General features: G+C 40.4%; 2 protein-coding genes across 2 annotated transcripts; one reads left to right on the top strand and one right to left on the bottom strand.

Annotated features, from left to right (window-relative positions):
- Positions 1-1,422: 1,422 nt before the first annotated feature.
- Positions 1,423-4,917, top strand: LOC117966210 (complement factor D-like). The gene is made up of 5 exons (XM_059013948.1): positions 1,423-1,695; positions 2,765-2,915; positions 3,620-3,764; positions 3,982-4,239; positions 4,683-4,917. Exons 1-5 carry the CDS (start codon positions 1,635-1,637, stop codon positions 4,842-4,844), a joined length of 777 nt encoding a protein of 258 aa, XP_058869931.1. The 5' UTR covers positions 1,423-1,634; the 3' UTR covers positions 4,845-4,917.
- Positions 4,918-6,723: 1,806 nt separating this feature from the next.
- LOC131721033 (complement factor D-like) lies at positions 6,724-12,341 on the bottom strand. The gene is made up of 5 exons (XM_059013949.1): positions 12,230-12,341; positions 9,298-9,442; positions 8,464-8,608; positions 7,764-8,021; positions 6,724-6,982 (listed from the first exon to the last, which is right to left on the bottom strand). The coding sequence occupies exons 1-5, from the start codon at positions 12,288-12,290 to the stop codon at positions 6,821-6,823; spliced, it is 771 nt and encodes a 256-aa protein (XP_058869932.1). The 5' UTR covers positions 12,291-12,341; the 3' UTR covers positions 6,724-6,820.
- Between the last annotated feature and the right edge of the window lie 1,271 nt (positions 12,342-13,612).

The raw sequence follows: 13,612 nt of genomic DNA on the forward strand, positions 1-13,612 counted from the left end.
TGTGTGTGTGTGAGTGTCTGTGTGTGTGTGTGAGAGTGTGTGTGTGTGAGTGTGTGTGTGTGTATGTGTGAGTGTGTGTGAGTGTGTGTGTGTGTGTGTGTGTGTGTGTGTGTGTACATGAATAAAAACACACAATCTCAAAACTAACAAGGGTTGCGCAGTCTTTTTAAACATCCTTATTTTTCATTGTATTTTTAAAAAAAAAAAAATGTATGGCTCTTAGGAACTGGTCACTCGTTTGGCTCTTTCAGTCAAAAAGTTTGGAAATTATAGTGCTTTTGGACTGTACTATTGCAATATTTTGTTGCAATTCAATTGACATTTTTTAGCAGGAGCCGAGGAGAGTTTCAGGCTATAAGGAAGTGCCACCTCATGCACCGACATTATACTCTTTTGCTGGCGGGATAAATATATTTCCCCAAGAGTCAAAAGCATTTATACTCATCAAAAACGGATAGAATGTGCAGCAGGCCTCACATCACGAGGTTACAAGTGCAATGCTGCCATCTGCTGGTAACTCTGCTAAATACACCCTGCCTGTTCTATTACCACTTCTCACAAACAGCAAGGAGAAATAAATGTTGTCACTTCAGTGTGTGTGTGTGTGTGTGTGTGTGTGAGTGTGTGTGTGTGTGTGAGTGTGTGTGTGTGTGAGTGTGTGTGTGTGTGTGTGAATGAATGCATGTACAGTATGTAGTGGTGTGGGGGAGTCGAGTGTTTAGATACCCAATGACGATAATTAACGTGTGTAATGGTTTAATTCAGTTCGCTCTCTTAGTTACAATTTTTTCCCAAAGGAGCTCAAGATCACAAGGAAATATATACCCAATAAAACATGCAACAATATCGTGTATACATTTTATCAAACGTTTGTAAATAAAATACGGTACAAAAGTAGGAAAGAAGGTTGATCTCAAAATAACATTTTACATGGCACCTTCATGTAAATTAAACGTTACAGACAAATATTTGTTTTTGACGCAATTCGGTTTTCACTGACTTTACACGACTTTTGAAAATACATGTTGCAATTTCTCTGGAGTCGCAAAGGTGTTTTGCGATCTGTTTTTCCTTGTGCCCCTTTTGAAAATCAGGCTGTTTATTATTATAAAATGAGACTTAGTGGAACGATATTTCTGAGTTTGTTATAAACCAGTGCTTCAAAAATACTTGCATTGCACATTTTGTATAAATATTTTAAGAATAACGTTGTAAATTGGCTGTTTTTTTCATGATGCTATTTGGGATAGAGTGCTCAATATTGACACCAACTTTGCCTTCTTTCAGTTTGTGCACAAATCCGCATCAGTAAAAAAAAGAAAAAGTTGCCTTAACCCCTCCCCCCCCCCCCCCCCCCCCCCCCCCCCCCCCCCCCCGCCCCCGGGGCCCCAGGCACTAGTCTAGTTTGCCTATTCATTAATTTGGCCCGGCCTGTTTGAGAAATCTGATAAGAGGAAGTGGGATTTTTTGGGTGTGTGTGTGTGTTGATTTTATTTATTCTACACACCGCAAGCATCAGCTCAGCCGACCCCTTCTTCTTTCTCAGTCTCATCGACCCGATAAATACCGCTCACCTTGGGGCTCCAAACTGCGTGTGTGCCGCAAGCAGACAGACAGACAGACAGACAGACAGCATGGACCAGCGGTACCGACTACCAGTGGCGTTTATTCTGCTGTTCGGAGCTCTGCAATGTGGTAAGTTTTACATTGTTTGAAACGTGTGTGTGTGTGTGTCTATATCTATCTATCTATCTATATATAAACTTTTTTTGTGATACACAATTGCATCAAAAACAAATTTCTTACACCTTTACTTTACATGAAGGTGTCAGTGAAATAACCGTGGAGTGTTTACATAATAGAAATGGAACAAAGAAACCTTCAGATTCTGCATTAACACACAATAAGATCCCGACCTTAAAATGAATCGATTCGCCGTGAACAATTGCGTTGATGTGTTCATTTAGATTATTTATATTAGTTCATATATTCATTAAATATGAACTAAGTAGTATATTAGGACATCGTTAGTTGGTTCTCAAATTGTCTCCAGCAGGGTCGACTCGCCGGACTCGTGGTTTTCTCCAGTGCGTGTGCGTTCAAGTCTCCCATGCCATTACAAAAGAAAGTACCCTACGAAGATCAAGCAAGACAAGCGCGAACTTGTACCAGGACAAGGAAGGATTCCATACCTTGCACAATCCTACCAATCCTTTCTTTCCAGTTTTTATGCAAATTCCTTGTGTGATGCTGGCGCTGCATGCCTGGCATCATCCCAGAATAACCGTGGTGTTTATATATATATTTTTTTTTGTGCAAGGCATGAATGAAATCCCTCCGATAACTGCACTATTCCTTCCTCTAAACTTGTATTTTATGTACTTGCAGGAATCCTATAAGATTCTCTTCCACAGTCATGCAAACGTGTTCCATCTCTGCTAAAGAGTGACCAGGCATGGAAATAAGACTCCCATTGTATAGCAGTTTGATCCATTCCTGGTTTTACAATGAGTTTAATAGTCAGCTTGTTAATTATGCATCGTTGATAATCAAGCTCATAGTAGTGCTTTCTTTGTGAAACTAAAACACAAGCTTCGAAAGGGTTGACCAGCTGCAAGTGTGATTGTGGTGTCTTCTTAGCCATGATCAGAGAATGAAACCCTGTCCTTCATTTTCAATAAGGAACAGATGGCAAACTTCAAGCATGTAGGATACTGTACTTGTTTCATAAGTGTGCCGCTGATCCATTCCCGTTCCTCTGTAGCAAGTGGAGCCATGATCATAGGAGGCTGGGAAGCGAAGCCCCACTCCAGGCCCTACATGGTGTCCGTGCAGCAGAATGGGTCCCATCACTGTGGGGGATTCCTGGTGGCTGATCAGTGGGTGGTCAGCGCAGCACACTGCTTCACAGCACAGTGAGTACAGCACTCTGCAAGCCTGTAGTATTTCACTGTATAAACACAGGCTAAACTACCCTTCTAAAAGATTCTCATAGTAAAAGCATAGGGAATGGGAAAGCATGGGCTAAGAATTATAAAGCCCAGAGAGGTATGGTAAAGTACATACAAAATATGGCAAACTGTGGTAGACTTCTGTAAATGCATACAGTAGATTACCATGGAAAAGCATGATTGCTGTGCAAATTTACTGAGGCAAACAGTTATAAGGTTAAGCATAGAGGAGGCCCATTGTGAAACGAACTAGAAAAAAAATTGCTCACATTTATTGGGGCGTATTTTCAAAGCGTTTACAGCATGCTTAAAATAACTACTATTCTTTTGAAAGGAGAATCAATTTTACAGCTAATCTAAAGAACCCGACACGCATCATCGGATGTTTGATTTTCTGAACTTGAGCCCCTTTATTAGTTCTATAAACGATGTCAGTGTCAGTCACCCCTGTTTGTAGATCACTTGGATTCACCCCAGGCCTCTTTAGCACCTCAAGTTTGTTTGGTTCTCATTTTGTAACATGAAATATTCTCCTGTCAAAAAAACAGAAGTTCTCTCCATGCCAAAGGAAAAGCTTTGAAAATGTGTGTCAATATACTTTCATTTGAAATCTATCCAAACTGCTCTTGTGGAAAGTGAATGTGCTGCTGTGTGTTTGTTCTTTCCAGGTCCACTCCTTACAAAGTGCTGCTCGGGGCCCATTCTTTGAGTGACAGCGAGTCGACCAAACAGACATTCGGCGTGGCTGCCATTTACTCTCATCCAGACTTCAATATTGAAATAAACTTTGACAATGACATCACACTGCTGAAGGTATGAGTGCCTCTTGTGGTAAACTGTTTTAAAAAGTCGATGGGAACCACATTTGGACTCATTCATGTTTGCATGAGAAAAAAGATTTAAAAAAATCGGAGAATTTATATCCAATCACAGCAGTCCCTCAGTTGAAACCACACCCTCGTCCCTCCCCTAGGTCCTTTCCTCTTATGGGAGCCGTTGTTGTATATGAAATGCTGTGTTGTGATTGCAGCTGGACGGGCGCGTCTCACTGACCGAGGCTGTTCAGAAGATCTCGTACCAGCGAGTGAGCGGAGACGTGCCTCAGGGGACCGTGTGCAGCACGGCTGGCTGGGGCTGGATCAGTAATGTGGGGATAATGCCGGACAAGCTGCAGGAGGTCAACGTGACCGTCATCGGCCGCGAGACGTGCTCCAGCCGGGGATACCACGGCAGCAGGATCACGGGTAACATGATGTGCGCAGGGGACCGCGGTAAAGACAGCTGCCATGTAGGTTTCCAACACTCTGAACCGTTCATGCAAAATGTGTAAATGCGAAAAGAAACCTAATAAATTCAATGAGAAACGTTTGGACTAGAAGCCTTTCTCAAGACAGTGTCTATCACCACAGAACAGGGACAATAATGCTGTGTTTATTTTTAATCAAATCTCCCCTTTAGTTTCTTAGTTTTTAAACCCTTATAAAAGTTTCCCAGAGCAATATGTAATAAAGCACGGTAACGCACTGTAAAGCATAGATAAGCATTGTAAAGAATAGCGAGGTATGGTAAAGCTTATTAATGAACATGTCAAACCAGGGTACACTGTGGTAATTACATAGTATAAAGCAGTGTAAAAATATCATGCAGAAATACGGTGGTAAACTTCTCTAAGGGAAGTTGTGTTCAGGGTGTTTTATTCTTGATTGTGAGCACGCTTCACTGTATCGGCAGGGTGATTCCGGAGGCCCCCTCTTGTGCAATGGGCTGGTGGAGGGCATCACTTCCTTCGGAGGGATGAAGTGTGGGAAACCCCTGAAACCTGGAGTGTACACCGTGATCTCTCGCTACACGGACTGGATCGACGCAGTGATGAATCAGGGGTCTAAGTACTGACCTGTGAATCACTGACCAATTCAAATGGCTTGCTCCTGTGTGCTCTTAAAAAAGGATGTATATATATATATATATATATATATATATATATATATATATATATATATATATATATATATAAATAAAGCTAGCATTCATTTACATGTTACTGTGTCAGTGTGTAATCATTGTGCACATAGACCTATATACACTTCATACTGTACATCAGACCCGAGACAAATATATTTATATTTGAGATACAATTTGTAAGGTTCAGCGGGCGTCCTCTGATCCCATGACCGAGCCAGCTTCCTCTTCTACACCCATGAACTCGAGAGTGGATGTCAGCGAGGTACCGCCCTCTGGAGGACAAGCCCTGCAGGTGTCCGCTCTGAGCTCACTAGGAGCCTGGCCAGCAGGGTGCGCTGTAGTGCGATGAGGAGAAACAGTCCCTGATGGTTTTGCCTCCCTAAACCACGGGAGTGCGAGAGCCAGTGCGATGCTCCCTACGGAGGCCCCAGTGAAGACCGCTGGCTTCTCACTGCCAGGACACTAACCTGCGCTCCCCTGACTCTGTCCTGCGCAGTCTGCAGGTCTACTGCAACTTCACCCTTGTTTCTGCTAATTTATAACCAACGAGTAATGAAATGTCAGAGTATAAGATTGCTTCACATGGAAACTCAGCCCCACTGATAACAGCCACTCACACCACCACTGAAGGTTATATAGCAACAATGCATAGAACTCCTGTTATATTTTCTGGTCAAACACAAGCACTTCCAGTAAGCATTAAGAAACAGCTTGTGTGCAAGAAGCTGTGGATTTGCATACTGCCTGCAGTGCTGTGGATTTCTATATTGAGAAATTCCCATGTTTAAAATACTTATATTGAGGACATGCTAATTATAACTCTATTTAAAATAAAAAGAGCCGCGTAGATATACAGTGAAACTTCACTCTTATAAAAAATGTGGGCTTAATACCGAAGAGACTGTCTCCCTTCTTTTAGATTACTATGTAGAATTTCTTCTGACAAATTATGACATCAGTTTCTCAGTTTAGCCATTTTTGTGTACTTATTAACAGCGTATTTAAAACTATTGTAGATGCTGGTAGGTTACAGGGTTAGAGCAAAACTATAAAAAGGAATAAACTTTGAAACCTCTTGGAGTTAACATTCCAGTCTGGCATTACTCTGACATCGTCCACAGAATTCTTGAAAAATATCAAGTTTACTGCGCTGTGTTTGCTTTCTTTCTGCACAGCTGAAGAAGGAATTTTGTCTGAAACGTCTTGAAATAAATAATTTTGTAATCATTAAACCTTTTGTGTACATGCAAAAAAACTTTACTTTTTTTTAAAAAATTTGTACTGCATTTATACCTCCGTTCAAACATACACAACCATATTATATATAACTCAAATTATACATCCTATCCACAATACATTCAATATTTAGTATATGGGACAGTGATGTGAAAAAACATTTACTTACAGGGTTAAATATTTCAGGTGGCTCACAGAAAATAACACATGGATAACATTTCAATACCAGTGTATTAACCTGAACCCGTGTCTCCCAGCATCACCAGCAACGACAGCCCGGGACATTAAGAACAGTGCAGCTCGGGGTTTGGTCGATAGCTGTTACACTACAAACACAGGCAAGTCATTCCTCATTTACAGGACTATCAACCAGCCTGTCGTTATCTTGTTTTCTGACTGGGGTTGATGTTAATTGAAGGTTGAGGTGAGGGATTCGTCTAGGAGTAGGATATTACAATGATCTCTATTTCCTCTCTATTTTTACAAGCAGTGTTGTTCAAAGCCAATAGGTCAGTCCATCCAAATGCAGTGTATATAGGTCTATGTGCACAATGATTATACACTGACACAGTAATATGTAAATGCATGCTAGCTTTATTTATTTATATATATACATTCTTTTTTAAAAGCACACAGGAGCAAGCCATTTGACTTGGTCGATGGAGTACAGGTCAGTACTTAGACCCCTGATTCATCACTGCGTCGATCCAGTCCGTGTAGTGAGAGATCACGGTGTACACTCCAGGTTTCAGGGTTTTCCCACACTTCATCCCTCCGAAGGAAGTGATGCCCTCCACCAGCCCATTGCACAAGAGGGGGCCTCCAGAATCACCCTGCCGATACAGTGAAGCGTGCTCACAATCAAGAATAAAACACCCTGAACACAACTTCCCTTAGAGAAGTTTACCACCGTATTTCTGCATGATATTTTTACACTGCTTTATACTATGTAATTACCACAGTGTACCCTGGTTTGACATGTTCATTAATAAGCTTTACCATACCTCGCTATTCTTTACAATGCTTATCTATGCTTTACAGTGCTTTACCATGCTTTATTACATATTGCTCTGGGAAACTTTTATAAGGGTTTCAAAACTGTAAGAAACTAAAGGGGAGATTTGATAACATACAGAGACTTGTGAGAAGTAAATAATGGTGGAAACCTAGAATTACTAAAAAATAAAATCGGACCTCTTTCTCAATGTCTTAAAAGAAATAAAGAAAGGAACATAATCCAATCAATGACAAACGTTTCGACGAGAAGTCTTTAAGACACTGTCATGAGAAAGACTTCAAGTCGAAATGCCATTGAATGTATTAGGTTTTTTATTTAGCATTTATACATTTTGCCCTATTCATGGATAAGTTGAAAAGACTGAAGACTGTCAGTGGAGTGGTAGTATTAGCAAGTGCCGTCAAAATACCTAAAAACAGATTTATTAATTAGCATTTTCCAAGTCCAGAGGACCACTCTAGACTAGAACAACAACACACTGGGTCAGCCATTGTCTTGAGAAAGGCTTCTAGTCCAAACATTTCTCATTGAATTTATTAGGCTTCTTTTCGCGTTTACACATTTTGCATGAACGGTTCAGTATGTTGGAAACCTACATTGCAGCTGTCTTTACCGCGGTCCCCTGCGCACATCATGTTACCCGTGATCCTGCTGCCGTGGTATCGCCGGCTGGAGCACTTCTCGCGGCCGATGACACTCACGTTGACCTCCTGCAGCTTGTCTGGCTTTATCCCTACGTTACTGATCCAGCCCCAGCCAGCCAAGCTGCACACGGTCCCCTGAGGCACGTCTCCCCTCACTCGCTGGTACGAGATCTTCTGAACAGCCTTGGTCAGTGAGACGCGCCCGTCCAGCTGCAATCACAACACAGCATTTCATATACAACAACGGCTCCCATAAGAGGAAAGGACCTAGGGGAGGGACGAGGATGTGGTTTCAACTTAGGGACTGCTGTGATTGGATACAAATTCTCAAATTTTGGAATCTTTTTAAACTCCTAGGCTTGTCATTCAAAGCCCTAGGTGGAGCAGAGATAAAGTCAATGTTGTCTCAGAGTCTAAAGAATAAAATGCAAACATGAATGAGTCCAAATCTGGTTCCCATTGACTTTTTAAAACAGTTTACCACAAGAGACACTCATACCTTCAGCAGTGCGATGTCATTGTCATAGTTTACCACAAGAGGCACTCATACCTTCAGCAGTGCGATGTCATTGTCATAGTTTACCACAAGAGGCACTCATACCTTCAGCAGTGTGATGTCATTGTCATAGTTTACCACAAGAGGCACTCATACCTTCAGCAGTGCGATGTCATTGTCATAGTTTCTTGTAATATTGAAGTCTGGATGAGAGTAAATGGCAGCCACGCCGAATGTATGTTTGGTCGACTCGCTGTCACTCAAAGAATGGGCCCCGAGCAGCACTTTGTAAGGAGTGGACCTGGAAAGAACAAACACACAGCAGCACATTCACTTTCCACAAGAGCAGTTTGGATAGATTTCAAATGAAAGTATATTGACACACACATTTTCAAAGCTTTTCCTCTGGCATGGAGAGAACTTCTGTTTTTTTGACAGGAGAATATTTCATGTTACAAAATGAGAACCAAACAAACTTGAGGTGTTAAAGAGGCCTGGGGTGAATCCAAGTGATCTACAAACAGGGGCGACTGACACTGACATCGTTTATAGAACTAATAAAGGGGCTCAAGTTCAGAAAATCAAACATCCGATGATGCGTGAAGGGTTCTTTAGATTAGTTGTAAAATTGGCTCCTTTCAAAAGAATAGTAGTTATTTAAAGCATGCTGTAAACGCTTTGAAAATACGCCCCAATAAATGTGAATTTTTTTTCTAGTTTGTTTCACAATGGGCCTCATCTATGGTTAACCTTATAACTGTTTGCCTCAGTAAATTTGCACAGCAATCATGCTTTTCCCATGGTAACCTACTGCATGCATTTACCAAAGTCCACCATAGTTTGCCATATTTTTTATATGCTCTGGGCTTTATAATTCTTAACCCATGCTTTCCCATTCCCAATGCTTTTACTATGGGAATCTTTTAGAAGGGTAGTTTAGCCTGTGTTTATACAGTGAAATACTACAGGCTTGCAGAGTGCTGTACTCACTGTGCTGTGAAGCAGTGTGCTGCGCTGACCACCCACTGATCAGCCACCAGGAACCCCCCATAGTAATGGATCCCATTCTGCTGCACGGACACCATGTAGGGCCTGGAGTGGGGCTTCGCTTCCCAGCCTCCTATGGCTCCACTTGCTGCAGAGGAACGGGAATGGATCAGCGACACACTTATGAAACAAGTGCAGTATCCTACATGCTTCAAGTTCCCTTATTTAAAATGAAGGACAGGGCTTCATCATGCCCTTTCAAACTGTATAGGAACTGAGTTTGTGTTTCAATTTCAGAAAGGAAGCACTTGGTTTCCTTCTTCAGCCCCATGGCTTTTAGTCTGCTTGCTAGATCTTTTCAGCGAGTCTCCAGGGATAGATATAAGACTTCACCCACTCCAGGTTTTACTATGAGCTTGATTAGCCACAGTGTATAGCTAACAAACTCACATGGGGGGCAGGGGCGGGGGTTCAGGAGTTCGTAACTGATAACTCTAGTGTTAATCAACAAATCAGTATGTAACATTGATTTGGGAATTTTCAAGCCATCGTTATGCCTATCTCGTTATTAAATAATCGTGCTAATGTGATTTGTGAAATGATGTAGATTTTTACGACATAATGTTAATATCTTTACGAGCCGTGCTTTTTGTGACTGTTTCTTTTGGTTGCGTGGGAATTTAAAAGGAAATCTGTGTTAACTGTCATAGTTTATCAAGAGTTGATTTGCACTTGGAAAAGGAGGGTTTTTAATGAACGAAAAAGTACATAACTCACCCTGAAACAGTATTTAAGTTCTTTGGTGTGAAAAAAATAAATAGAAAAAACAAAGTACAATATGGCTTTGCTGGGTGTGGCAGCAGCAGTGACAGCAAATGTCATTTTAGTGCTTGATTGCGAGCCTGAGATTGAAATGAGTTCATTGATGACCTCAACGACTCAATTTCAAAGCATTATCGGATTGATTTTATTAACAAATTCCATTTGAAAATCACTTGCTACTAAAGCTGTTGTTACTATACCACGAGTTTGATACAATCACGCTGATATTTGAAAATCCCCGCCCGTGTGTTATTAAACTCATAATAAAACCTGGAATGGATCAAACTGCTATGCAATGGGAGTCTTATTTTCCATCCCTGGTCGCTCTTTAGCAGAGATGTAACACATTGGCCAGTTTGGGCTCTTCCATTTGCATGATTGTGGAAGAGAATATTATAGGATTCACGAAAGTACATCAAATACAACTTTAAAGGAAGGTATTGTGCAGTTATCAGGAGGGATTTCATTCATGCCTTGCACAAAAACAAAACATAAAAAAACACCATGATTATTCTCGGATGATGAAAGGGATACAACTGGAGGAGTTTGCAAAAGACTGAAAAAAAGGATTGCTTTGATTGTGCAAGATATGGACTCCTTCCTTGTCCTTGTATACATTTGTTACTAAGAGATTCACAAAAATGTATTTGTGTAGCTTTGCCTGGGTGGCAGAATAAGTCAGGAGTACACAGAAAGGTCACTACAAGAGTGTGTGTGGACAATGATAAAACTGTAAGGAGAGCTTTACTCCTGGCTCAGATTCATCTCACTGTAGCCCACAGCATGCGACTCTGTCCATTTAAAATTATTCTTTTCTGAGCTATACAAATAAACATATATTTGACCTCAATAATATTTTTCATCAGTTTTATTTCTCCCTACAGTCTTTAAATAGAAATTCTCTGCTGTTGAAAGCAAGTCATACATCGTTTATTCAGTTGAGTTTCCACATGTCTGATTAGTAGCACAACAAATCAGATGCAAGTGTTGCATTTTTTACTCCAGTGCAACATTTGCTCCACTTTGTCTAACTGCAAATAAAAAAAAATATTCATTGCATTTCTTTTTCATACCTACATTGCCTGTTTCTAGATTTACAATTACTTTCAGAAAGTCATGAGCAAAAAGCTTTGATAATCACGCTGTTACTGTACAAATGAATTTCACAACTGACAGGTTTATCAATGTTTTAATTAAGAATCAGAGTTGGATTAATAACAATCAATTACAACATAAACGAGAGGGGAATAAAAAATAGAAACTGAAAAAGGGGTGGGGGCAATAGATATTTCTGCTTAGGGCCCCCAATCAGCTAGCACTACCACCGGCTATATATATCCTCTCATCTAAACCCACTTTCAGGAATCGGGTGGGCTCCAAGGCGTGTGCGTTATACAGGCTCCTTTTGTTAACTCCGGGCCAAGTTCTTGCTTATCTTTGATCTTCGTTCGGTACTTTCGTTTGTAATTGCATACATAACCGAAAGCTGGGAGACTTGAACGCACACGCACTGGAGAAAACCACGAGTCCGGCGAGTCGACCCTGCTGGAGACAATTTGCGAACCAACTAACAATGTCCTCATATACTACTTAGTTCATATTTAAAGAATATAGAAAATAAGCTTGTAACCAGCAGGTCCCCGGATCAAATCCCACCTCAGCCACTGACTCGTTGCGTGACCCTGAGAAAGTCACTTAACCTCCTTGTGCTCCGTCTTTCGGGTGAGACGCACTTGTAAGTGACTCTGCAGCTGATGCATAGTTCACACACCCTAGTCTCTGTAAGTCACCTTGGATAAAGGCGTCTGCTAAATAAACAAATAATAATAATAATAATAATAATAATAATAATAATAATAATAATAATAATAATAATAATAATAATAAGTCAACGCACGCAATTGTTCATGGCGTCGGGATCTTATTGTGTGTTAATGCAGAATCTGAAGGTTTCTTTCTTCCATTTCTATTATGTAAACACTCCACGGTTATTTCACTGACACCTTCATCTAAAGTAAACGATCAAGATAAATATTTGTTTTTGATGCAATTCGGTTGTGTATCACAAAATAAATAAAAATGATGATATAATTTCAAACAATGTAAAACTTACCACATTGCAGAGCTCCGAACAGCAGAATAGACGCCACTGGTAGTCTGTACCGCTGGTCCATGCTTGCTGTCTGTCTGTCTGTCTGTCTGTCTGCTTGTGTGACACACGTGAGCGGTATTTATCGGGTCGATGAGACTGAGAAAGAGGAAGGGGTCAGCTGAGCTGCTGCTTGCAGTGCATAATATAAATAAAATCAACACACACCCACACACAAAAAATCCCACTTCTTAAAATCAGATTTCTGAAACAGGACGGATGGACAGAAGTAGAAAGGGGAAACCTGCACACAAAAATAAACCCATATTGCAGCAGCCTAGTGCGACGCAATTCCGTTTTTTCGGTAGCAAACCCAGATATTATTGTGGTTCCGTAGTAATTGCACAAAAATGTGAAGGCACTCTTTTTGGAGTCAAACTCAGTCGTTTTGTCAACATGTTGGAATCAATTTTATCAGTGTCAATCCTAAAAAAATAAATGCAATTTGAATGGATTATTCCCAGTTCTCACTCTTAGTAAATAATAATGAACTGCTCCCTATATACACAGCAGAGGTGTAAATAGCACACAGCCTAGTTTACACACACTGATGTTAGCACACCCTAAATACTATTGTATTGTATTACCCTAATCCTAGACTAATCCCTCACCTCAACCAAACTAAAAATAATCAAATATCCTACAATTAGAATTTGTCACAAGAAATTCTACATAGTAATCTAAAAGAAGGGAGACAGAGTCTCTTCGGTATTAAGCCTACATTTTTTATAAGAGTGAAGTTTCACTGTATATCTACGCGGCTCTTTTTATTTTAAATAGAGTTATAATTAGCATGTCCTCAATATAAGTATTTTAAACATGGGAATTTCTCAATATAGAAATCCACAGCACTGCAGGCAGTATGCAAATCCACAGCTTCTTGCACACAAGCTGTTTCTTAATGCTTACTGGAAGTGCTTGTGTTTGACCAGAAAATATAACAGGAGTTCTATGCATTGTTGCTATATAACCTTCAGTGGTGGTGTGAGTGGCTGTTATCAGTGGGGCTGAGTTTCCAATCTTTTCAATTGCAGGAATTTATTTTATATAGTGATCTGGGTCAGGTTTTAAATGGAGTTCTTGTCAACTCTTTTTTGTTTAGTCGACTCATTAAAAGCATTAACTAAAACAAATACACCTTGTGAATTTTACTAAACATGAGCTAGGTAATACAATTCAAGGGGCCGTATGTTCAAAATGCTTCCTCCAGTCTTTATGCAAATATAACCGAGGAAATTCCATTCTGAAGCAGCAAAAAATGTCCTGTAAAGGCTTACTTAAAATTAACAGGCGTTTTACCACTTTCAAAATATAGGAGTTAATTAAAGACTGGAGTAAACACTCTGA

Source organism: Acipenser ruthenus, chromosome 47, assembly GCF_902713425.1.
Source record: "Acipenser ruthenus chromosome 47, fAciRut3.2 maternal haplotype, whole genome shotgun sequence".
In the NCBI taxonomy this organism is placed as follows: Eukaryota; Metazoa; Chordata; class Actinopteri; order Acipenseriformes; family Acipenseridae; genus Acipenser; species Acipenser ruthenus.

Excerpts from the sequence above, each read along its gene's own strand:
- LOC117966210 (XM_059013948.1), top strand. The coding sequence starts at position 1,635 with ATGGACCAGCGGTACCGACTACCAGTGGCGTTTATTCTGCTGTTCGGA. Across the intron at positions 1,696-2,764 it reads GTTCGGAGCTCTGCAATGTG|CAAGTGGAGCCATGATCATA; the intron begins GTAAGTTTTACA and ends GTTCCTCTGTAG. Across the intron at positions 2,916-3,619 it reads GCACACTGCTTCACAGCACA|GTCCACTCCTTACAAAGTGC; the intron begins GTGAGTACAGCA and ends TGTTCTTTCCAG.
- LOC131721033 (XM_059013949.1), bottom strand. The coding sequence starts at position 12,290 with ATGGACCAGCGGTACAGACTACCAGTGGCGTCTATTCTGCTGTTCGGA. Across the intron at positions 8,609-9,297 it reads GCACACTGCTTCACAGCACA|GTCCACTCCTTACAAAGTGC; the intron begins GTGAGTACAGCA and ends TGTTCTTTCCAG. Across the intron at positions 8,022-8,463 it reads ATGACATCGCACTGCTGAAG|CTGGACGGGCGCGTCTCACT; the intron begins GTATGAGTGCCT and ends TTGTGATTGCAG.